The sequence below is a fragment of the Hibiscus syriacus genome, unplaced genomic scaffold (assembly GCF_006381635.1).
Source record: "Hibiscus syriacus cultivar Baekdansim isolate YM2019G1 unplaced genomic scaffold, ASM638163v2 tig00013285_pilon, whole genome shotgun sequence".
NCBI classification, from domain to species: Eukaryota; Viridiplantae; Streptophyta; class Magnoliopsida; order Malvales; family Malvaceae; genus Hibiscus; species Hibiscus syriacus.
In genome coordinates this window covers 813,057-838,518 of record NW_024062299.1, presented here as the reverse complement: position 1 = coordinate 838,518, position 25,462 = coordinate 813,057, and the positions used below count along the sequence as shown (strand labels likewise).

Below are 25,462 nucleotides of genomic sequence, written 5' to 3'. Positions count from 1 at the left end.
ATATTTTAAAAAATTAACAAGCAGCTCACGAACTTATCGAGTCTGGTTAAATTTTGCTAAGCTCAGCTCGCTAAGGTCTCAAGTCGAGTTCGAGTCGAGCGTTTAAAGAGTTTTGACCGAGTCGTGTTTGAGCTGCTCAACTCGTTAAACACCTCTAATCCATGGTACAAAACACCCCTAATCATGGGTACAAAACACATGTTCAAAAAAAAATTCATCGAATTACTTGACAAAATTAAAAATTATACTTGGTACTAAAAATACATATTTCAAAATGTAGAGGAACTAAAAAATAATTAAAATATAATAAAGGGACTATGTCCATAAAAAACGCATGGTACAAGGGCCTCCCATACAGTTTGGCCCCTGCATTGGTTGCTTGAATACCAAGTTCTGAAAGCAGTTGATTTATATTCCCAGCGCCTTGGTTGCTTGAATTAATTTCGAAACTCTGCAAAAAGACTTCAAACTTATCTTCTTATCCTAACCAACCTACTTGTTCTTAATTAATTAATTAAAAGGATGTTATCCTCGGAAGAATTAGTTGAAGATCACATGTTTCATGCTCCATGTTCCGTCTGCATTTCATAGTCTTGCGCCGCCTCGGAAAGGTTGTTCAGAGCCTTCTTGTTCAATAAGCACATGATTCCTGCATGGCATGAGAAATCTACTGCTGATGAATCGAATAACCTGTTCATATGCATCGATATCGAAAAATCTAGGAAATAGCATATTTTGCTTCCCTTCATCTATGCAGCCCCTAATCAGACAAAATATAAGTGATTTGTTAAGAAAAGGAATATGGTAGATCTTTAATTGCATGATTACCTTTCAACTTTGCACTGCTCGTTGACTATTCCGTGTAGAAGTGCTCCTAGCAGAACCATCTCTCGTCCGTGTTCTTGGAAGGAGTAAAGGTCTACAACAAACTAATGTAAACAGTACCTCCGTCGTAAACAATGTCATACTGATCCATACGAAAATAGTTCTCCTCCAAGACCATATGATTCTTTTGATAATTGGAAGTTCCGAGTCAAGGATGAGGAAAGCATCGTATAGTTCAGGAATACCGGCACCCGGTCTGAACTCTGCCCGTTGCTCAAGTACTACCTTTAAGCAAGCAGTAGGCACGGTTCCTTCATTTACACCTCTAATCTTCAGATTCAATGTCTGTGCTTCTGAGGTGTAGCCGGTTAATAGAGGAGCAACCTAGAGGAATGTCCGCAGAAGGCGGATAGGCTCACTGATGTATTTCAACATGCATGGATGGCTTGAACTGTCAAGAGTTTCACCATTAATAGACAGGAAATCTACCCACACCTTCAGAAAGAAAAACGGTACTGTTCATCAAATACCAATTTGTTCGCTACTCAAAGCTATGGGTTAAATTATTGATAAAGCTAAATGAAATTCACTACTCAAGAAGAAGCCACCCTCTAAAAAATGGCCATATTTCCTTGTTACCAAATTTCCATAGCCTGTTTTTAGACTCGGGTTTCAGCCGAATTAACATCAACCCCGGCCACTGTATAACGTTATTTAATACATATGGGATTGAAATGTTCACAATAATGTAATACACCAAACAATGCAAGTAGTGGAGAGCAGAGGCAAGTGGTCTGAGATTCTAAGGTCATGTGGCTTCTATGCAATTTTGATTAATCACCGGAAAACCACCCAACTTATTCTAGAATTTCCTTATGATATCCGGCTGACATTAACCTATTCACTGAATCATGAGGTTAGCAATACCATCATTTCCTTCAAACAAACTGACTCCTGCTCATTAGGTAAGAAACCTGTGGAAATAAATTCGCTCGATGGTTAAGGTCAAAAGCCACTCCGAAAGCCACAAGACAATTTTCTAACTTCCTATCTCATGTTCATATAACCTATCAGACACGCTAGTATAAGAGGCAGAATGCTACAATATTCACTGAATCATGAGGTTAGCAATACCATCATTTCCTTCAAACATATTGACTATAAATTTTTGCCCTGCTCAAGAGGTAAGAAACCTGAGGAAATAAATTTACTCGATGGTTAAGGTCAAAAGACACTCCGAAAGCCACAACAAGACAATTTACTAACTTCACATGTTCATTTAACAAGGGACAAAATGTAAGCATATAAAACTTACCAAACTTTAACTACAGACAGAACCATGAATTTGGTTTCTATATATAAAATGTAAACCATAAATGAATAAGTAAAATAACATGGAAATAATAACAACCTCTGCATTCCATAAATCAAACAAATACCTGGAACATCCCAAGATTTTTGTTGAACTCTGACTCCGGCAATGTCAAAGAAACAGTAACCTTCAATTTGTGATCCGGCGGTATAGCTCGAGGACCCACATTCTTCCTGAAATCTATCTTCTCCATACATTTCGCACCACAACCCACGGCGGCACAAGATACAATCAGAACAAATGCAACCGGACTAGTCTGAGTATAATCAAAGTTCAACATTTCCTTTATCTCCAATTGTTCCTCCACCAAATACTTCATCAGAACCCCACTAGTAGCAAGTGAAGTAAACAATAACCCAAATAAAACACAGACAACATATGAAGCCCAGAACAATCCCCAGCAGAAACGAAACACGAGGTTCCATAATGATTTATGATAGGTTATGCAATCATTCATCATAGGACTAAAATAATCACAAATCGAATCCCGTAAATTTAACAACTTTGCCATTATATAAGTTCTACCATGGCTGAAAGTTTGAAAAGGATCAATAATAAACATGTAACCGTAACTTAAAACTGATATAGGCAATGTAACGGAGTAAATCATCAAATTTATCTGTAACCCGATTGCGTTGATCACAAAACCAGCTATAAATAGTAGCAAACTGGAATTAGAATTTAGTGACTCACTGGGTTCAGCGCTCGAGCTGGCGGAGTTATTACTGCCTTGCTCAACTGATTCCTCATTTTCAGCTACGGTGACCGTTGATTCGACGCTGTTGTTGTCATCCGAGACGCGGATCGAGTTAACTTCGTCCCGAGATGACTCGGTTACCGACAAAGTGTTTTCATTTGACTTCAAATCGCGGAAAAGATTGTATCGTGGCTCTCTAGACTGGTTCTAGAATGGTCTTCGAGAGTGGAAGATTCTGGAAGGGATTCAACGGGTCCCTTTCCAGCGATTCCCCGGCGAGAGAAGGTTCGTCGGCGGAGAGTTGAAGGTAAGTGAGACTTGGAAGGCTCTGATTGCTCACAGGTAAGGCAATCGTAAAAGTGGAAGTCGTCGAGTGCGTCGAAGAACTGATCCTCTTCGTCGGAACTTTGGGATTCCATCGGGGAAAAATGGCAACGAAATGACGGTTTGATTCTTTTAATAAAAATTTAACATTGCGCCTAGAAGAAGCAAATATCTGAAATTTCTTGTATAATAGGTTTAGCATACTTGTGAGAATTACGGCTAAGAAACAGTTTTTAACGATTTTGTTATTATTTTAAATAATAAAATTGATAAAAAAATATGAATAATATTATTATTTTTATTAATTTTGTATAATTATTAATTATTGATATAAGTAAATGTGATAAAAAAATTAGGTAAAAATAATATTTATAATAAAGTGTTACTTAAAATATTATTTTTTACTGAGTTTTTTCTACCGCATTATTTATATCGAGACTTAGTTTTGAAAGATTTTAATTTTATAAAAAGTTATTTTCATAAAAAAATTAAAATTGGATTAAATTAAATTAAAAAGTTTATAATCTTCAATTTAATCTTATCTAATATAATCTCTCTTGGTAGCGCGTACTCATCTTAGTGGTCTGCTTGGTGTTTGAACTGTTGAAGATCCGGGTTTCTATATCGGGGCTCCTCTACTGATTGGGTGAAACAAAGCTGCTGCGTTTAGCTTCCTCCGATACAGATTAGTCACTCGCATCGGTGGTTGGTTGAAGCAATACTTTCATTCGGAAGTCGCTCTATCTATAGTCAGGCAGGGTGTCAGGCTTTGTCCACATATATCATGGGGTGTTTCTTGCTTCTTCCGAGTGTTATTTCGGATATAGAAGCTCTATTCCGTGATTTTTGGTGGTCCGGGTCTGCTTCCGCCATAGGATGGCCGATGGTTTCTTGTCACTCTATTTGACAGCCTAAAAGAATTGGATGGTTGGGATTTCCTACCTCGTGAGCCCACGCTCTTCGCAAGTCTTTTCCATTTGCTTTCACTTTCTCGCTTACTTGTTCCCCCCAAAATCCAGATATTTGGTTGGCGTGTGGCCCATGAGGTGTTGTCTACTAGCCGCCAGCTCTTTGTTGCTGACATTGGCTCTGGGATTTGTTGTTTGTGTGGTTAGGTGGAGGAAACTGTTTTACATGCCTGACGAGACCGCCTCGATGTTGCTTCCGCACTCCATGCTGCTATTTCACATCGTCTGCTTTGTTCACACCCCAGAACTCGACCGACGATTGGCTATAATCTCTTTTTTCCATGCTGCCTGTTTCTTCGTTGACGATGCTTTTGATTTTGTTGTACAACATTTGGCATCGTCGCAACGTCTTTCTTCATGAAAAAGGTTGCTTCCGGGATGGCAGATTATCTCTACTAGTCAAGCTCTTATTTTTGCGTTCTCTGCAGCACGGGGCCTCTCACTCTCCTCTTCTTTGTCGGACGATGCTGAAAGATGGCAAAAGCTAAATATTCAGACCATTACCAGTAATGCCGATGGTGTCGTCCAATTATCTGGGGATCCTTCCGGTGCAGGCCATTCCGTTTGTTAGCCCTTAGGTCCCGAGTCTTGTTGAAGCTGCAGCTCTCACGCAGAGCATATATATGGCACTTAAACTGGACATCCCTCATGTTCGGATTGAAAGTGATGCGGTTAATGTCGTTGTCTGTTGAACTCGACATCTCCTGCTTTATCCGGTGCTGCACTATAGCCGACAGGAAGCTCGCCATCTATTAACTTTCCACACTCATCTTCGGGTTCATTTCGTTCGACGATCCGCCAATCTAATGTTCATATCTAAACACAGTTGTTGATTAATTTGTTAGCTGGGCCGTTAAGCTTTAGTTAACAAATGGGCTTAAGTCATACAATTGTAACGTTAGCCAAGTGAACGTTTTAAAATTGTAGTTAAAATATTTGTCCAAAGTGGACAATATAAGCACTGTTTGAAACACGATCAAGTTAATCATCCTCGTACTCATCTGTTTAGTTTATCCTTTTAATAGGTCAAGGAAAACAATTGGTTCATCTCATGGGATCTTATCCGATGTGTATACTTAGTCAAAAACGCCACCCAGTTCCAACAAACAAGCGCATCCACCAAGGATATTCCTTAGTTTCTCTAACGTGATAACGACATCCCCACTTGCGACCTTAAGCAACCATGACCTTTTCCCTCAACTTGTTCGTTCAAATGTCAAATATAAGTTTGCTTCAAAATAAATATACAAATTTTCAAATTGATTGGGATCCTTTTCAATGCAAGACATGGTCATGATCATAACATCATTTTCACTTCGATTGGGTGTTCTCAAGTCAAAACATTGAGAATTATGGAGGGATTTTTCGTTTGTACGATTAGTTTGAGTTTTTAGTTATAAGGTATCGTATACTCATTTGGTAGTAGTTTTTAAAAGAGAAAATAGCTTCAGTGACAAAAAATGCCTTATAATATACGAATTTAATCAATTTTTTTTGGATTTGCCAAAATGACCAACAAATTCGCAACGCGATTTCCAATTTCGCAACGTGAATATGTAAATCGCATTGCGATTTTCCAAATTCGCGTTACGATTTTCCAAATTCGCAACTCGAAAGTCAAATTCGCAACGCGATAGTCAAATTCGCAATGCGAAAGTCAAATTCGCAACTGAATTTCAAATTCGCAACTGAATTTCATATTCGCAACGCGAATTTAATTTCGCAACAGGTTTTAGTTTCACAACACAAATGTTTTGGGTATATAACAACGCAGCAACATCAACTCATAACCTAAATCCCTAAATCACAACTCATTCCATCTCCATCTATCACTCTCTCCGGCGACATCCGTTCCTATATCCAACGACATCCTTCCCCATCTCTATTTTTTTTACATAATTTTATTTCTATATAATTTTTCAATGATTTCTCTCCCAAATTATCAACTATCGACTTAATAAAGGTATGTTTTTCTCTAAGTTAGTGATGATATCTAGTTTATAGCTCGTTTGTTTAGTAAATTAATTTACAATTTTTAGAATGAAATCATCTAATGTTGATCATGTTTGGATAGATTTGTGTTTTGGAGGGTCATGGGAGAATGTTCATGGTGTTTTACAATATGTGCCTTTACCAATGAATCTTCAACTAAAACTGTCATTAAAAAAGTTAACTTATGAAACTCTAATATTACGTGTTGCAAATAAATTGAATTTAGAGCCTCTAAGTGGATTTAGGCTATCTTATCTGAGAAAATGTAAAGTTTATTTGTTAACCGACAATGAAGATGTTGAACGATTCATTGCTTACATTAGTGTTTCGTAAGAAGATGATGCTACATTGTATGTTGTTGAACTTAGAAGTAGTGAAGTTGAGTCAGTAGCAGGTAGTAATCAACTAAGTTCTTTAACCCAAAATTTAATGGTTCTACCACAAAAGCAAATTTTGTTTCACTACATTTCTAATACCAAACACAATATCAAACACAATCTCAAAACCCACAACCTTTTTCTAATCCAAATCCCAATCAACTTTCAGCACCAAATTTCGGTTTTCGTATTGACCAGTTAGACGATTATGAGCCAACAAAAAAAATTATGAGTACTAGTCAGTATTCGAAATTTGATCTTGGTCAATACCCGAACTTTGATCTTGGTCAATACTCGGATTTTGATTATGTGATGGAAGAAGAAACATACCCTGCATGTAATGATTTTGATATTAGTCAATACCCGAATTTTGATAATGAAACAGTCGCTGCCGAGGAAGATGTTGTTGATGATAATGAGGAGGAAGTTACGACTATGAATGAACATGTTGAACATCCATTCTGTAATTCATATAACCCTGAAGAAGAAAAAGAAGAATAAGAAGTCCCCGAAGAAAGAAAAAAGAAGAAAATGCCACAGGAGTATAACTGGAATATGCCATAATTACTTCAGATACCGGAAGAAAAATTGGTAAAGATATCAGTTGATTGTTACACAAAAGTTATTCGTATCAAGAAAGATGATTGTTTTGATACAAAGGAAGACTTGAAGATAGCTTTGTATACGAAATGTGTGGAAGATGGCTATCAACTAAGAGTTAACAAATCAAGCAAAGATCGTTTCGAAACAAGGTGTATGATTGACAAAAACTGTATGTGGCGTATGATTGCAAAGAGGATAAAAGATTGCGAAATGTTTCAAGTTAGGACTTTTATTGATAAACATACATGTTCAAGAACCCAAGTTTTTCCTCACCATAGACAGGCAAACAAAAAGGTGTTGGGTGATTTTCTAGCTAAGTTAATGTTTTTGAATGGAAGGGTATATCGGGGACATAAAATTATGACTGACATGAATGCTCGATTCATGATTAGTATCTCATATTCTCAAGCTTGGAGAGCCAAATGTTATGCCATAATTACTTCAGATACCGGAAGAAAAATTGGTAAAGATATCAGTTGATTGTTACACAAAAGTTATTTGTATCAAGAAAGATGATTGTTTTGATACAAAGGAAGACTTGAAGATAGCTTTGTATACGAAATGTGTGGAAGATGGCTATCAACTAAGAGTTAACAAATCAAGCAAAGATCGTTTCGAAACAAGGTGTATGATTGACAAAAACTGTATGTGGCGTATGATTGCAAAGAGGATAAAAGATTGCAAAATGTTTCAAGTTAGGATTTTTATTGATAAACATACATGTTCAAGAACCCAAGTTTTTCCTCACCATAGACAGGCAAACAAAAAGGTGTTGGGTGATTTTCTGGCTAAGTTAATGTTTTTGAATGGAAGGGTATATCGGGGACATAAAATTATGACTGACATGAATGCTCGATTCATGATTAGTATCTCATATTCTCAAGCTTGGAGAGCCAAATGTTATGCCTTGGAATTGTTGAGGGGGTCGCCAGAAGCATCGTTTGCCCAACTGACGACTTATTGTCACAATTTAAAGCTGAAAAATCCTGGGTCGGTAACTCATATCAAAACAGATAGAGATGGACGCTTTGAGTTGCTGTTTATCGCTATTGGTACTGCGGTTAGTAAATAATTATAATTTTGTAGATTCGTTCGTTTATTACTTGCATGCGCCCAGTTATTATAGTTGATGGAGCACATTTGAAAGGTCGATACCTTGGAGTAAACTTATTAGCAGTAGCCATGGATGCTAACAATGAGATACTGCCAATAGCTTACGGGGTTGGCAAATCTGAAACCTCTGATTCATGGACATGGTTTATGGGGCATCTTAGGGATTGCATAGGTCCTATTAGCAATCTGACAATCATATCCGATAGGGAAAACTCAATTGACAACGCTGTTAGAAGGTGTTTCCCAGATGCTTTTCATGGACTTTGTGGTGTTCATTTGTACAGAAATCTAAAATCAAGGTCTGCTGGTATAAAAAATCACAAATGGACATACTGGAAGGTTGTAAAAGCTTATCGGGAAGTGGATTTTAATAAGCATATAAATTGTTTAAGATGTGTTTTGCCTCAATGTGCTCAAACACTAAAAGATGTCGGGTTTGAAAGATGGTCAAGAGTACATCAACTTGGAGCAAGATATGGTTTCATGACGTCTAATAGTGCAGAATCAATCAACGCTCTAAGTCGTCATTCCCGAAAATTACCCATTACTATGTTAATGGAGTTTTTTCGAGCCTCTATTCAACAGTGGTACTACAAGAAAAGAAACCATGCATGTATTATTTCTTTAAATTCTTAACTTATCATATATTTTACTAAGTATTATTTATTTAAATTTACAGGAACATTAGAACGTCATGTTACACCATGGAATGAAAAAAAATAACGAAACGTGTTGTGAAGTCAAAGTCCTGGAGAGTTGAACCATGTTCAAACACTTTGTTTGAAGTATTGGATAATAACTTAAATGGGCTTGTCGATCTAAATGCAAAGACGTGTAGTTGTAAGAAATGGCTAGCATCTGGTTATTCGTGTGACCATGTTATAAAAGTTGCTCTTCATCTAAACCAAGATGATTCAAGCGCATAAGTTATGGATTGCTACACTATAGAAGTATATCGACAGACTTAAGCCGAGATTGTCTACCCATGTCCACATCCTTCTGAGTGAGACATACCAGATGACTTAAAAACAGTTTTGCCACCAGTCATGGACAGCAGGCTACCTGGCCGACCAAAAAATCACGATCGTATACCGTCTAAGGGTGAAGAGAAGAGGATATCGACATGTAGTCGGAGTAAGGAAAGTGGTCATACAATGTTGACCTGTGGATCACCAGTGTCATCACAATCATCTTTTTCTCTACAAAAAAATGGATCATCATCAAAATCCAAAGCTCATATGGTGCCAAGCAAAAGGAAATCAAAATCCCAATCACAACCGACTTCACCTTTTGGGACTTATTAACTTAGGTGATTTTTAAATGCAAACGTTGTATTATGTGTATTTTATGTGTGAATGCATACATTTTCAGTTAGACATTCATTAATAACTTGAGTTTGAATATTTCTATGATCTAATCAGTTGTTATCATGTTGGGATTTTCTCTTGTGTTTGATTGCTTGGATAGTTGTTCTCTTACTTCTTCAAGTGTCCTTAGCTTGTATTTATAGCTTGGAATGTGTTTTTATGTTGTATATACCTTGATGTTGCATGTTGCGATCAACGCGAAAGTCAAATTCGCAACGCGAAATAAGCATTGCGATAGTCAAATTCGCAACGCGAAATCGTAAACCGAATTTGACTTTCGCGTTGCGAATTTACCTTCAACATAATGCATATTGAAAATTAAACAACAAATCAATTAAACATTGTTGTGTGTACATTATTTGAACATTGTTATGGGTACATTATTTGGAAAAATAATGTTCCGGACTTCGTTAGAAATAACCCTTTTTCATCGGATTAATTTCGTTTTTGTGGGTACATTATTTGAACATTGTTATGTATAAATTTGTTGTGTATGTATGTTTTGGTTTGATTATATTGTATGTATAATTTTTTTTTTCAACTTTAAATGCGAGGGAAATCCCGACCATCGTATTTTTTGGTCAACTTTAAAGCGTCAGAAATGTTTTGGGCATATGATCTGGGTGATATACGAGAAATGCAACAAATGGCAACTAAAAATCCCGATAATTGAGGGCTACAACTTGTAATAATAACAAAAATAATAAGTCCGAAATGCTTCTGAGTACCACCCAAATCATAAGTCCGAAATGCTTCCAATGCTCATCAAAATCCAAAGCTCACATGGTGCCAAACAAAAGGAAATCAAAATCCAAATATCATATGGTGCCAAGCAAAAGGAAATCAAAATCTACAACTTGAGTTTGAACATTGATATGATCTGTTCAGTTGATCATGTTGGGACTTTCTCTTGTGTTTGATTTTTTAGATAGTTGTTCTCTTGCTTCTTCAACTGTCCTTAGCTTGTATTTATAGCTTGGAATGTGTTTGATGTTGTATATACCTTGATGTTGTATGTTGCGATTAACGCGAAAGTCAAATTCGCAACGTGAAATAAGCGTTGCGAATTTGACTATCGCAACGCTTATTTCGCGTTGCGAATTTGACTTTCGCGTTGCGAATTTGTACCTTCAACAAGTCTTTTTTGCCTTCAAACATAATGCAGATTGAATTTTTTAGAAACAACAAATCAACTTTTACAAATCAATTAAACAAGCAAAAAAATAATTCTTATTTACAAATCAAATTAAACAAATCGACTTTTACAAATCAATTAATCAAAAAATAAATCTTATTTCCTCATTAATTAAACAAATCAACTTTCAATGTAAAATTCAATTAAACAACTTTTCCATTAGCCAACTTATATGAAGCATCTCTCTGATCCTTCAAGTGAGCTGCGTGAAAAGACGTCGGCATAATAGTCCATCGAGTACCTCTTTTCTTCAATTTACTTATTATTAGAAGACGTGACACCCATGCATTAATATGTTGTTTTATAAAAAAAATAAATATATTAGTGAATTTATTAATAATTTAAAAAAATAATCAAAATGCAATATAAGAAGAATATAATACTTACCACCCCTTCGAGGTAGCCATTATCTTCAACCCCTAATAAAATACCCCACCAAGACTGATCAAGAAACAAATGAATAGCATCGTCGATTTGGCATATGTCAGAATAACACCCCTTGCTCCGCTCATGTAGATAAAAATCAACTACGGTCTTAGCCCAAAGGGTATTATCCGTAATTGTTTCCGGTAGTGTTTCTCTCTCCTGCTGAGGAATGGTATTGGCCGGTAACACATATGAAAGCAAACTCGCGTCCATCATATCGGGCACGGGAGGGGGTTTATCAATATGTCGACATATGACGCCATGTGAATCGGGCTCTTGAACGGTGGGCGGGACCTCTTAAACGATGACAGGGGCCTCTTGAACAGTAGGAGGGGCTTCTTCGATGATGAGAGGGGCCTCTTGAATGATAAGAGTCTCCTCTTGAATGATGATAGGTGTATCGGGCTTATTCTTACGGAGTCTTAGCACTAGTGGGGTGAACGGAGACGTAATGGCACGCGCACGACGTCTGATGCGTGAACCCCGTCGTGCAAAAAAAACCCGACGTAAAGCATCTACCTTATCGGGCTGCTAAAAATAAATTAATACATAAATCAGTAAATAAATAAATAAATAATGCCGAAAAACGGTTATTTGCATTTTTAGTATAGTATTAAACAAATTTACCTCATTGCGTAGAGTATGAATCTCATTCTCCAACAATGAAACAATCTCGTGTAGAGCGACAACCTCATCATGTAAAGTAGATACCTCACCGCGTAGCGCACCATTGTCATCGCGTAAAAAATCCACTTCACCACGTAAAGATCGAACCTCATCACGCCATGCACCATTATCTTCACGCAAAGTACCGACCTCATGACGCAAAGCACCAACCTCATCACGTAATTCCCCTAACTTATCCCGTAGAGGTGGAGAACATGGAGATAAATGTCGTGGCCTCTTTGTCGGTCGCCTATCATGAGGTGATGGTGGAGAAGAGGCTCGATGATATGATGGAATAGGTGATGGTGGAGGTGGAGAAAAGGCTCGATCAGGTGATGGCTCTGGGTGTCGAGCTGTAGAATCGGCCCGATCAGGTGATGGCTCTCGAAGTAGGGGGTGCTCATCATCCGTCCCATCAAAAAACCGCTTACTAGCTTGCCACCAATCAGTGGCAAGCTTAGCCTCTGTAATGGATAGTTGGCCTCCTAACAATATAAAAGCTCAAACAAAGTTAAACTTGTACTAGTAATAACTTGTTTATATATGGTATTATTTGTGTGTTAACTTACATCATTCATCGTCGTATATGGGAGTAACTCTTCCCAATCCAACATGCGGATCCTCTTCCAGGTAATAGCCCTAGGAATATCATTTGATCTTTTTATCGCATAGTCCGCATGCTGGGGAAAGCCTCAAATATCCAAATCTACAAACAATATAATACACAAACATTAGTAATTGTTAAATAATTGATTATAATTTTGGAAACATTATATAGAAATTCTTACCTTAAAGGCCCAAGTAAAGCCTGTCAAAGTCTATTTAGAACCATCGCCCCGTAAACTTTTTCGGTCCTCAAATGCAGACGACAACTTCTTCTAGGTAGCTTTCCATAGATATGAACCCCACGGAAATAGGTTCCATGCATTTAGGCCCTTTACTAATAATATTAGGTCCTCGGAGATAGGTCGTCTGCCCTCTTTGCCTAAAAAGTCGGTATGCAAAAGTAATAAATTGCATACTCGGACAACATCAAGGTCATCCATCCGAGTAAAACCATCTTTATCAAATAATCTCTTTAAGTCGTCGACATGTAAACTCGGCTTCGACTTTGCCAGCTCAGGAAAAACCCGAGATAACCATGATGGGCGGGCGATATGACTAGTGTACAGACCTACATCATCGTGCCCGAAGCGTAGACCAGTAATTAAGTAAAACTCCTCCTGCCCAAAACAAGTATTTGCCAGAGAAAAATGAAACCATATCTCCTCATCACCACGTTATATCCCCTCGAGTAGATCGTTAGTCATGGTATGAAGAAACAAATGTGTCAACATAGCATCTCCACCTGTATGTGCACTTTCAGCCATGGCCCGAAGCAAGTATCCTCAAACAATTTTCTTTATAGAGGTGTAAGCGTCGACGCAATTTTAGTGGCTAGGCTTAATTTATTCCTTAAGGTCAATGCAGCCGAAAAAAAATTCTACAAAAACAATAAACATACAGTTAGATTTACCAAAAACTCCTTATTATACACTATAAACAGACATGATATTAAACAGTGAAAACAAAGCCAAATATGTTTCAAACTAGCACGGTATTCACCCAAGTCATTATTCTATCATAGTTCACAAAATGCATCAGATAATATTCCAGAAGTAAGCACTTATATAAACATTTAAAAGGACAACATATAGGTTTAGTGCAGGTTCAAGGACAACATAAAGAGTAGTAGTTTATTCTTGAAACTTAAATTAACAACACTGTGGAGTTAGTATTTGTCTTTGTTTTTTGGTTGAAGTAATGCAATTCATTCAAGTTTCAATTTGCAGAATAAAAGTAGTTTATGAAACTTAAATTCGCAACGCGATTTTAGTTTCGCGTTGCGAATTTGGTGTTGCGATTTAGGGTTTCTTCAACAAAAAGACAAAACAAAGACAAATACTAACTTCACAGGGTTAAAGACTAAACAGTTTAGCAGTATTGGCAGCAACCGAATGAATTTAGCAATCTCAGTGAAATGGTTAATATAATAATAATACAAAAATTTCAAAATAAAAATAAGAGATTAAAAAAACTAACCCTCGGTGGTTGATTTTCTATTTCTGACTGTGAATGGTTGTGAGGGTTGCTCTGAGAGATGGAGATAGACGGATTTCGTCGGAAATGGGGATGGATTTCGTCGGAGATGGGGACGGATGTCGCCGTAGAGAGTAAGAGATGAAGATGGGACTGAGTTGTGCTTTAGGGTTTTAGGTTAGAGATGATTTGCAATAATACTGTTTACATTTGTGTTGCGAAATTAATATTGTGTTTCGCGTAAAAACATTTGACTTTCGCGTTACGAATTTGACTGTGTTGCGATTTATAAATTCGCAATGCGAATTTGACTTTCGCGTTGCGAATTTGGAAAATCGCAATGCGATTTACATATTCGCGTTGCGAAATTGGAAACTGGATTGCGAAATTGAAATTCACGTTGCGAATTTGTTGGTCATTTTGACAAATTCAAAAAATATTAGTTAAATTCGTATATTATAAAATATTTTTAATCACTGAAGTTATTTTCTCCTTTTAAAAAGTACCTTGGACAAAGAGAATATATTATGAAAATCGTGTAATGTGTAAAACATGTATCATTGATTTATCTTTCAGTGTCATCGGAGCTTTGTACTATGACATGATTAAAGGTTTGAAAATTATTGAAATAGATTTCAATTGTGCGTTTGGTTGAAATTTTCAACAATTACATATTGTATTACTAGGACGACAACAGGATTAATTCAAAATTTTAAAAATAATGAGATGCACTTTGCCTCTATGGGAGCTTACTGCATCCGCCACTGCATCCGAAATTTTAATTCAAAATTTTAAAAATCGGGATTCAAAATTTTAATTTTCTTTTCTTAAAAATAATGAGTATGCAAAATTTATAATTTTTTTCTTTTTTTCTTAACACATTAAGCTAAATTTAACAATTTTTTCAAAATAATGAGATGCACTTTGCCTCTATGGGAGCTTACTGCATCCGCCACTGTACGACAGTCTTAATATATGGTTAAGAAAAGACGTTATCAGAAATATTAATATTTTTTAACATTTCCGGTAAAGCGCTACATAAAACATTATTTTTTTACCGAAAATGTTAATATTGGACGCTACCTAAAATGTTTAACATTTTCGGTAAAGCGCTACATAAAATATTATTTTTTTCTACCATAAATGTTAATATTAGGCGTTACCGATAATGTTATTTTTTCTATCGAAAATTAAGTAGCGAAATTAACATTTTCGGTAAAAAAATAATATTTTAGATAATGCTTTATCAAAAATGTTAAAAAAATATTAATATTTCGATAAATTTTTTTATTAACCGTATATTAAGGTTACCCTACCCATAACTACTCTCATATAATGATTCGAAGGGCGGCTTAAGCGAAAAATTCAATTCAAGCAGACACCACTTATTGTCTCATGTTACCGACCACAAATTAAGAATGCTGATCATTATCCGAAAATCATTTGCTCACGTGCAATCTTAAATTTTTAATTACATGGATTAAGAGCACGGCACCGTTTCGCATTGGTTAAACCGCGTTAAATAACGTAGTCCAATCAACTAAACCAAAAATAGCAACCGTCCGATGATTCATCGACGGTCCCCGTTGTTTACCCTTTCCTAAAATATCAAAAGTAGAAAATCGTCATTTTCTTTGTTCTTTTACTCGTTTCATCCCTATCCTTGTTCGGTGCCCCGTTGACAGCATGATTTTAGTTGGTCACGTAATAATAAAAATTCTGTACTGGTCCTTGTACTATAATGGAAATTGTAATTTAATTCCTCATTTGAAAATCATGTAAAATGATCATTTATGTAATCATTTAAAATTACTATTAATATTCAACAAAACAGACATAATTAAATAATGTGATATTAGTTTAAATTATGATTTAAAATATTCATCCGATCAATTATGACTTAAAAAACTTATTATTTTACATTCAATATGTGAATTGTCTATAAATTCAGTTCATATTAAATGTATTTGTTCGATTCTTAAATTTTAATTAATTATTTATTTTATATTACTTAAAAATTTCATATTTAGAATCAAATAATTTAATTGATTCCATATAAAATACTATTTTTAATAGTTTTTATTTTCTAATAAAAGAATGAATAATGACATTTTCCTATGAGGACCAAAATATGATCTACACTATAGCACGGGATCTGTACAATACTTTTTCCTTCAATTGAATATTTTCCTGCGGCGTTTCGCGGAAATTTGCCTCACGCGTCAGCAGCGTGTGAATGGCACGCCCTTTGGATAGGAAGAAGAAAAAACCCGCGACGCAACTGTCACTGAAGCTTCTTCAACTGCCGTCCCAAACTCCTATCCTTTATCTTTTCCCCCTCTTTAAAATCCTTCTCTCATCGACTCTCATTGCATACTAATTCCGTTTAAATCTCGTTTAATTAAGACTTTAATCAAATTCAATCTTACTCATTTCGGAAAACAAAGTAGCGATCTCTTATTGATTTCCTAGTTCTGTTTCTGTTATAATCGATGGCGATGAAGTTTATGTTAGGGAAGCAATCGTCGCTGGCGCCGGTGAGAGACAGAGGCGAACCGGATGGAAGAGAGGAAGGAGACGATATAGATGAAGGAGTTAGGCTGATGTACTTATCCAACGAAGGTGACTTGGACGGCATCCGCGAGCTCTTAGACTCCGGGATCAACGTTAATTTCCGCGACATCGATGATCGGACGGCTCTCCATGTCGCCGCCTGTCAAGGACAGAACGATGTCGTTTCTTTGCTCATTCAATATGGCGCCACCGTCAATTCTAAAGATCGCTGGGGAAGCACTGTAAGCGAAAGCAAAAAACCAGAGCCATCTTCTCCTGTTTTGCCTCTTTTCCTATTTTTTTATTCTAATGTATGTCTATTTTGGTGTTATAGCCTTTGGAGGATGCTATATATTATAAGAATCATGAAGTGATTAAGCTTTTGGAGAAGCATGGAGCTAAGCCTTTGGTGAGTTTTGCATCATTGATTGTTGAAAATTTTTTCGCATTTTTTTTATTTTTTATTGATATTTATTGTTGAAATTTGGTAATAGATGGCTCCAATGCATGTAAATCACGCTCGTGAAGTCCCGGAGTACGAAATAGACCCAAAAGAACTTGATTTTACTAACAGCGTCAACATTACTAAGGTAATCTCTTTTTCTTAATGCGTAATTGTTCATGATTTTAACGATTTAAATCATAGGGATCTTTAGGAATAGTTTTATTGAGTAATTGAGGAAGTTTTGGCGACTAGCTAATATTGCCCACATGGCATTGATAAGAAGGAAACTATTACATTATAGCAGTTTCTCTAGCATAATGCCTATCAAATTTGTGAGGAATGCTTGGTATTTTTGAAATAGTGGCTCAATTGTTGCACTGTGAGTTCTTTTGTTCCTTCTAGTTGTGGTGGTAAGTTTGAGCATTCGATGGGGAGTTTCTAGATTACTCTTGGAAGATCTTTTTTTTCCCCCGGTTGCCTGGAGCAAAGTTTTGTTATCTATGCAATGCAGGTTTGAAATTTGATACGGGACAGAGGCGTGAATAGACAAGTTATGTACAAAGTTCCTACTAAAAACTTAGGCTGCTTTTGCCCCTTTGCGTTGCAGTTGCAAGCATATGAAATATTGAACTCGTAATCTGACAAGCATGTGCTTTTACATCTTCAATTTTTCTCTTAGCTCTCTGCCGTGATTAAATTGCAGGGAACCTTTTGTATAGCCTCATGGCGTGGAACAAAAGTAGCTGTAAAAAAGCTTGGGGATGAAGTTATCGCTGACGAGAATAAAGTGTAAGTTGCTCACTAAGTGAAGCTTTGTGTTGGGGAGGGGGGGGGTTGGGTGCTGTGGGCTTAGGGAAGAGAACCACTGAACCATGCTGGGTTCTTTATGTGTTCTGTTTTTCTTTTATTCTTTCAGGAGGGCATTTAGAGACGAACTTGCGTTATTTCAGAAAATTCGACATCCAAATGTAGTCCAATTTCTTGGTGCAGTAACTCAGAGTAGTCCAATGATGATTGTGACGGAATATCTACCCAAGGTATTACACTAGCATCTAATTTGCTATCATAGTACATATGATCTATACATGCCTTTACTTATGTCTGATTTCATGGCTTGCTGAGTTGATTTCAACTTGTGTTCTTTTGTTGTGTTTGAGCGCTGGATAATTCTTGATATGAATTTTCTGTATCATATCTTAGTTTCCCCCTTCTATTGTTCGGTGATTTTAGATAATTGGATTTTGTAACATAGCTCTAACCTTATCTGCTTCTTTAAGAGTAAGGTTTTCAAACTTTAATTCATTGTTTATTTTGCAGGGAGATTTACGAGCTTATTTGAAAGGAAAAGGAGCATTGCAACCAATAATGGCTCTGCGGCTTGCACTAGATATTGCAAGGTTTGTTACGGCATTATTGCAGTTTGCACTTGATAAACTTTTCCTCTAGTACGCCATATTGCTATTTTCCTTTTCATAAATGGGAAGTTTGATTTCAACTTTGATTTGAGAATTACAGCTAGTTTTAAATGAGTAGGTACTCTGTTACAAGGTCGCTATGTTTGTCAAGAATATCTATAGACAATAGGCAAATCTGAAATCCAAAATCATGATAGATTAGTGTAGAGAGAAAACTGGTGGTGACACGTTAAACTTCACAAACTTCACTTGTTTATTTTAGATGAATGAAGTTGGTAATTAAGTTTTATTGGGAGGAGCTTCCAATGGTCGAACTTGTCTTTAACATATTTTCCACTTTCTTGCAGGGGAATGAATTATTTGCATGAGAACAAACCACCAATAATACATCGTGATCTCGAGCCTTCGTAAGTTTTCGTGTTGACAATGGTTTTGTTCTCCTTATTTTTCTGAAAGTCAGCGCCATTTACGTGCCTGTAATTGTATTGACAGAAACATTTTGCGGGATGACTCTGGACATCTCAAAGTCGCAGATTTCGGCGTTAGCAAGCTTCTCACAGTTAAAGAAGTTAAACCTCTAACATGTCTGGAGACATCTTGTAAGTTCTCTTTCGATTTGGTTCTTGTTATCCCCCTTCTTACTATGTAACTAGGGGTGGGTATACGGGCTATCTGTCCGTTTATTCCGCGGGTTTTGACGGTGCGGGCTTAAACGGAGCGGTATAAAAAGCCCGCATGCATAAACGGTTTTGAATTCTAAGACTCGTGGCCCATCCATTTAACTCGCGGGTTAAACGGGCTTACCCGCGGCCCGTTTAAAAAAATTAAATGCTTTAAATGCAATAAAAAATAATGTTCTAACTTACTACACCTTTAAAAATGATCCAGTAACTTGAAAAAGAATGTAGCACAGTAAAAAAATAAATAATATTTAAATTTTATTTTAAATAGTCATAAATGATTATAAAATAATTTTTTATTTTTTAATCATTAATATATATATATAACGATATAATTACTTAAACTCAAATTAAAAAAAAACAATATTCACTTATATCACCAAATTGAAAAACAAATAAAACAATAACCACAATATACTTTTATAAAACACAATTATTCAATGCTATAATATGAAGACACATAAGTGTCTGCAAGCAGAAATTCAAATAGAAAAATTCAACAAAGTATGTTTTCAATTTTTTCTTTTACTTTTTTTCTTATTTTTAATTCAAATATTATGTGTCATGTGATATATTATTAAAATATCACGTGACTTTTTATAATTAAATAACGAAATGGATAACATACTTGATGAAAAAAATAAAGGTCAAAATTAAATAAAAAAATCTTTAAATATCAAAGTGATAATGATGTAAATTTTATAAGACTAAAATACTATATAAATATTTTAATTTTAATTTTTTAAAATGAAGAATAATTTGATACATTGTAAATGAAAAAAATATCAAGCAGCGGTAGAATTATGACAAATGCTCTAATAAATTTAAGAACTACAATTGTTATAAGTAACATCATATTTATAGGTAATTTATTTTTTTTTTATATAAATTTTTTTAAGTTTATTATCTCTAAATTTTATAAATTTTAAATTTCGCGGGCTACCCGCGGTTATACCTATTAAACCCGGGGGTTTAACGGTCCGGGCTAAAAAACCCGTAATTTAAACGAGCTTCAATTTTTGGTGTCCAAAACCCGCACGGGTCACAGGTTAAACGGGTAGCTCGCGGGCCTTAGCCCATATACCCACCTCTATATGTAACCAATCATTTTAGAAACTATCTGGATATGTTGGGCTTTATTTTGTATATTTAACTTCTCTCCTCTTTAACCTTAAACATGTTGATTGTTGTTGTCACAGGCCGATATGTCGCTCCAGAGGTTTTCAAAAACTACGACTATGATACCAAAGTGGATGTGTTTTCATTTGCTCTGATCCTACAGGAGGTAAATTTTCGGGCTTCAGCTCATATTTTCAGTGAATGGGTGAAGTTGAGACAATGTCGGACTCAATCCCTATTTATTATTGTTCTTTGACAAAGTCAAATAATCGGAACAGGCTTGATAAGTGGTTTAAATGTGGTATATGATTTAGATGATTGAAGGCTGCCCACCATTTTGTACAAAGCTAGACAATGAAGTTCCCAAGGCATATGCATCAAGGGAGCGTCCACATTTCAAAGCTCCATCAAAGTATTATGCCCATGGACTCAAAGAGTGAGTACTAGGCTTTTAGCATATTAGTCATTTTATTTCTCTCTGTCCGAATGATTAATATTTAACGGTATGCTCCTCCTTACAGGTTAATCGAGGATTGCTGGAACGAGAAGCCCGCTAAGCGACCAACGTTTAGACAGATAATAAAAAGACTGGAATCCATTCACAACAGTTTCAGTCATAAAAAAGTTGGAAGGTATTACTCTCTCTTTCTTGAAACCTCCATTGTACCATTCCCTTGCACTCATTTACTCTCAGGTCTGTATGCTTGCTTGTTGAATTGTCAAAGAAGAATGATTCAGACATTAGTTACTTATGGTCCCACAATGAAAGTTCAGAATTAATGATTGAAATTTGAGTGTACATCAAGTTTCGATGTCGTACGAAGTTGCCGAATTTAAATCTGTAGTTTGGGATGATGTGTTTTTTAGGCTAGTCTGTGCTAAAAAAAAGTGTCCGCCTTTCGTTGTATCCCAACATCAGTCATTCTATCTGTTAGCATTTCAGTCCATTGTGCAGGTCTGGTGCAAACTTTAAGCATTAGGCTGATATTTGTTCTCTATGGGGTGCATTATGTTTCAGATTAGGCCATTAAAGTGGTTCCACAATCTGGAGGAAATGCTGAAGAAAGATCATTCAAGTCCGAGCGGATCGTCTCGTTCCACCGGCAGATTATGAGTGACTGAAGCTATTCTTCCACAGCTTAATATATAATTGTGCATAAAATTTTCATACCGTTGTCTTTAGCTTTTTCCTGATAATTTGTATTCATAGCATGTAATCTTCCAAATTTACCATGTGAGATTCTTTGTATTCATAGCATTTCTAAGAACACACTATGATCAGGTACTGCAAATCCAAAAGCCATTGACATTTTAGCATTTAACATTATTAACTGATGATACAAACCAAAACTTTACATCAATTACTCCACAACACTAAGAGAAAACAACATATTGCCACTTACCATAGAACAATGATTTTCATGGTTCAGAACAACAACAAAAACGTAACGAAATACACGGATGATTTAATTAGTTATCAATAAAAACCGGCCATCAGAAACCTCGTCGACCTTCGCCTTCAGAGCTGCGCAAGACGGCGGATATCTATGGGGTACGCATCAGTGGGAGACTGAGCACTATACGATCGCCTTCCGATGATCACATTGGCTGCCTCGCTCGGATGAAAAGCATCCCAAAACATGTACTCATCCCTATTCTCGCATGGAGTTTGGAAAGGCAAGCATGTAATCTGCCCGTTGTTCCTCCCCACTCCACAACACCCCGCATTTGTTACCCTAAAACCTGAAATATATATCAAGTCTTTAGTACACTATTATTCCCACTTTTACGCTACTATTAATCTTTAACGCTACATATTCAAGGTGTCCATGTAGTAGGTGCACGTATTTATAATTCGATTCGCGTATTTCGTAAACATTTCTAGCATCATAGTATGTTTACCATAAGCTGCGGGGTTGCTTGTGATGTCTTGGAAAATTCCATAAGCATTAATGTAGATGAATTTAGCATCAGAATTGGAGTTGTTGAATTGATCAACGAGACCCCTAAGCTTGTTATTGAAAATCCGGTTGGCAGCGTTGATTCTCTCCACACAAGTTCGACCATCTCCACTGTTTTGAGCCAATTCGTTCGGACTGCATCCGATCTGACCCAATCCGATCAACACGAACTTCCTCGCTCCATAGTCGTACAAAGCCTGAAAGCCATTCATCCAATGGCACCTACGTCGTCAAGCTATGATCCGGATTTTAGATTGTTCCTTAAACTTTAAAACGTTTACGGCATTACAAACCTGAAGCTGCTCGGTGTACTCTTTAATAAGAGTATCGGCATATTCCTCGGGGCTATATTGTCTGCTGGTCGAGTAGTAAAGTGGCATGAAATAGTTGTTGAGGTAATCGTTGCTGCCCAATCCAATGGAGTAAATACACTTGCTCAAGTAATCTGCTGCTGTGTCTTCATCTCCAAGCACGTTCACCACTTGTGAAACTGTTTGCTGGTAATTTTTAACTTGGCCACTGAAACTGATCCGAGCACCCTGTAGAGAAAGTTGCAGATAAAAGTAGTCTTAGTTTGGGTAATGATTATCGTTATGGAATGATGAAACAAGTCAACCATCGATTTCGATCGTTACCAGTTGCTGTCCGGTTTCTTCTCGGATTCCGGCAGCCGCGGATGCGTAGTTAACTCCTCCCAGTATCTGTCTACCACTTGCAGTTGAGTATGGAGGGACGTAATCTTCAAAGCCCAAAAGTTCAGCTGCAAATTATATAGAAAATAAATGTGTTAAAATGAGGTACAATATCGGCAATATTCTAAGAATAATACTCCTTTTATATTAATTTATCAAAATGGCTCTTAAATAATATTATTGACTAAAATGGTATTATTTTTGTAAAAACGAATCAGGTAAAAAACGTTTTTCAAAAGAAGTGTTTTGTAGAATGCTCGTGTATAGATAATGTATTCAATCATTCAATGAGTGCATGTTTAGAATACCATATTTAAACACTTTACGTTTTAAAAAAATTTATATACAAACAACACGAAATTTTAGAATATCATAATAAAAAATTGTTGATTTTGAGTTGTCAATATAGTTGTAGAACTTTATTAGACTTGTACGAGTAAGACAATTGTTGCCCTCACAAATTGACTTTTAATCTTTATACTTTTGAACCCATAAGTGATATCGGTGGTAAAAAGAACTATTACTCTTTAAAGATCTTAGATTCGAGCAATTACGTCCGTAAAATATATGAATTATCAATACAATTGTAGAACTTGATTAGAGTTGTAAGAGTAAGACAATTGTTGCCCTCACAAATTGACTTTTAATCCTTATACTTTTGAACCCATAAGTGATCTCGGTGGTAAAAGAAACTATTGCTCTTTAAAGATTTTAGGTTCGAGCAATTACGTCTATAAAATGTATGTATTGTCAATTAATTAATAAAATTATGAACATATAATACATTATAATCACTCGGATTATTCAAAAAAAATCATTGTACTTCTAAAATGAGGAAACAAAAGGGTAATGTATAAGAAAAACTAGTAAAACGATCAAAATGCACTCTATGTTGTAAATATGAAAACTTCAAAAACACCAATATAAAAAGATATTTTAGTATAATTATCAGTATTCAATTCATCGATCAATTAATCTGTAAAAACATTTAGAAAAACGATCCTTTCAACCAATTGGTAGATGATGCTAAAATAAGAAGTTTCCAAAACATAAACACTAGAAACTATCAACTCCAAGTACTGAATAGATGGCTATCTCATGGTTTAATTGAAGCAGTTGCTTTCAAAAGGCGACAACGGTGAAGGAAAAAGCAAAGTTGAACGAGTCAAAACGGGAAGAAGAAAAGGAGAGTCAGAAAAGGTCACCCACCTATGACATCCACCGTGGTTTTCCCATTACAAAACCTGCCGGTCGGTCCATTGTTGAAGTCAATCCCATAAGGCAAGTAATCAGCCCTGGCCAACGAATTAAGTTGATTGTTGTTCCCATTGTCCACCAATGAATCCCCAAAAATAAAGTAACAAGGAACCTGAGGTTCTGCCTTGACCTCGAACAACAAACTCGAAACCGACACGAACCAGAACACTATCCCATACCATTTCTCCATATTAAACTTGTAAGGCTGATCAGAAAAGAGAAAGAACGATGGAAAAGTGTGAAAGTCAGGCAGTGGAAATAAATGGCATTGGGTGAGCAATATAAATGGTAACAGGTGAGAATTTATATAGAGAAAAAGAGCATTCAATCATCAAAACACAAAGGCAAATTGCTATTATTTCTTTTAGCTGTAACAGTTGAAGTAGTAGGTTGCACGCATTAATTTCACGCGGGAGCCTGTGTGGGATTCTATACATTGATCCACACAGGCTGATCAGAAAAGACGATAAATATTTTCAATTAATATATATATATATATCATTTTCATGAATATCAAAAGCACTCTATGTGTAGACACTCATTTTCTTATTATTTTTTTCCTCCAAAAAAATAGACATAAAAAAAAAATTAACTAGAGTTCATCTCCTAGGAGGACTCTTCCACCACCACATCCTTTAAACTAACAACAACTTTATCCCATGAAATCCAATATCCCACTACAACTCAACTTCCCCAAGAGTCCCATAAAATTTGAACTCTCACCATCATCTCTCATATATCCCTATTTAAACCCATCTTCACACCTTGTAAAGGGGAGGAAAATTCTTGGAGAAGAAAAACCTGCGAAAAGAGAAAAGGAAAAGCTCCATGAATCATGGGAAGTAGAATGCCAAAGCATCAAGCCGGCAAGTAAATCTTCAAATCTCGGGCGAACCAACATTCAACAGCAAATTTTTTTTAACTGGAAGAAGGTAACAGAACCGAAATTGTTTTCATTGTATCAACACAATTTTGGAGTTTGCATGGTTGATGGTTGAATGCTTTCAAATTCGGTGAAAGTGCTTGTAACGAGCGTGGCTTAATTTCTTTCCTTGAGTAGGATGATCAAATTCTGTATTGGCTTTTTTTTATGCATTGGAATAATTAAAATCTGCATTATCTTCATTAAACAAGGCAAGAAAATCATAATTTATGGCTTTGCATTCCCTGGTTCATTTGTTTAAAACGTGATTTCCATCTCTTCTTGGCTAGCATGATTGATCTTATTTTCTTGATTTTAATTTTTATGGTATTAATTGGTAATTAAAACATTAGCCGAAGTTTAATTAGTTTAATTTTACCAATAATCGTAATTTGATTTGGTTAATTAATTGAT

The 25,462-nt window shown here is 36.0% G+C and overlaps 2 protein-coding genes and 1 pseudogene across 2 annotated transcripts; 1 reads left to right on the top strand and 2 right to left on the bottom strand.

Annotated features, from left to right (window-relative positions):
* Positions 1 to 483: 483 nt before the first annotated feature.
* Positions 484 to 3,346, bottom strand: LOC120206007 (annotated as a pseudogene).
* Positions 3,347 to 15,691: 12,345 nt separating this feature from the next.
* On the top strand, positions 15,692 to 21,395 carry LOC120206005 (integrin-linked protein kinase 1-like). Its single transcript, XM_039205754.1, has 13 exons — positions 15,692 to 15,703; positions 16,477 to 16,799; positions 16,892 to 16,966; positions 17,052 to 17,147; positions 17,706 to 17,791; positions 17,919 to 18,039; positions 18,320 to 18,399; positions 18,765 to 18,824; positions 18,910 to 19,016; positions 20,297 to 20,382; positions 20,531 to 20,652; positions 20,738 to 20,848; positions 21,235 to 21,395. The coding sequence occupies exons 2-13, from the start codon at positions 16,497 to 16,499 to the stop codon at positions 21,245 to 21,247; spliced, it is 1,260 nt and encodes a 419-aa protein (XP_039061685.1). The 5' UTR covers positions 15,692 to 15,703; positions 16,477 to 16,496; the 3' UTR covers positions 21,248 to 21,395.
* A 196-nt stretch (positions 21,396 to 21,591) lies between these two features.
* Positions 21,592 to 24,397, bottom strand: LOC120206006 (GDSL esterase/lipase At5g45670-like). Its single transcript, XM_039205755.1, has 5 exons — positions 24,079 to 24,397; positions 22,813 to 22,937; positions 22,471 to 22,716; positions 22,119 to 22,374; positions 21,592 to 21,959 (listed from the first exon to the last, which is right to left on the bottom strand). The coding sequence occupies exons 1-5, from the start codon at positions 24,314 to 24,316 to the stop codon at positions 21,736 to 21,738; spliced, it is 1,089 nt and encodes a 362-aa protein (XP_039061686.1). The 5' UTR covers positions 24,317 to 24,397; the 3' UTR covers positions 21,592 to 21,735.
* Positions 24,398 to 25,462: the final 1,065 nt, after the last annotated feature.

Coding starts and splice junctions, on each gene's coding strand:
- LOC120206005 (XM_039205754.1), top strand. CDS start 16,497: ATGGCGATGAAGTTTATGTTAGGGAAGCAATCGTCGCTGGCGCCGGTG. Junction 16,800..16,891: donor AAGATCGCTGGGGAAGCACT/GTAAGCGAAAGC, acceptor TTGGTGTTATAG/CCTTTGGAGGATGCTATATA. Junction 18,040..18,319: donor TGACGGAATATCTACCCAAG/GTATTACACTAG, acceptor TTTATTTTGCAG/GGAGATTTACGAGCTTATTT.
- LOC120206006 (XM_039205755.1), bottom strand. CDS start 24,316: ATGGAGAAATGGTATGGGATAGTGTTCTGGTTCGTGTCGGTTTCGAGT. Junction 22,938..24,078: donor AACCACGGTGGATGTCATAG/GTGGGTGACCTT, acceptor TATAATTTGCAG/CTGAACTTTTGGGCTTTGAA. Junction 22,717..22,812: donor AAGAAACCGGACAGCAACTG/GTAACGATCGAA, acceptor CTTTCTCTACAG/GGTGCTCGGATCAGTTTCAG.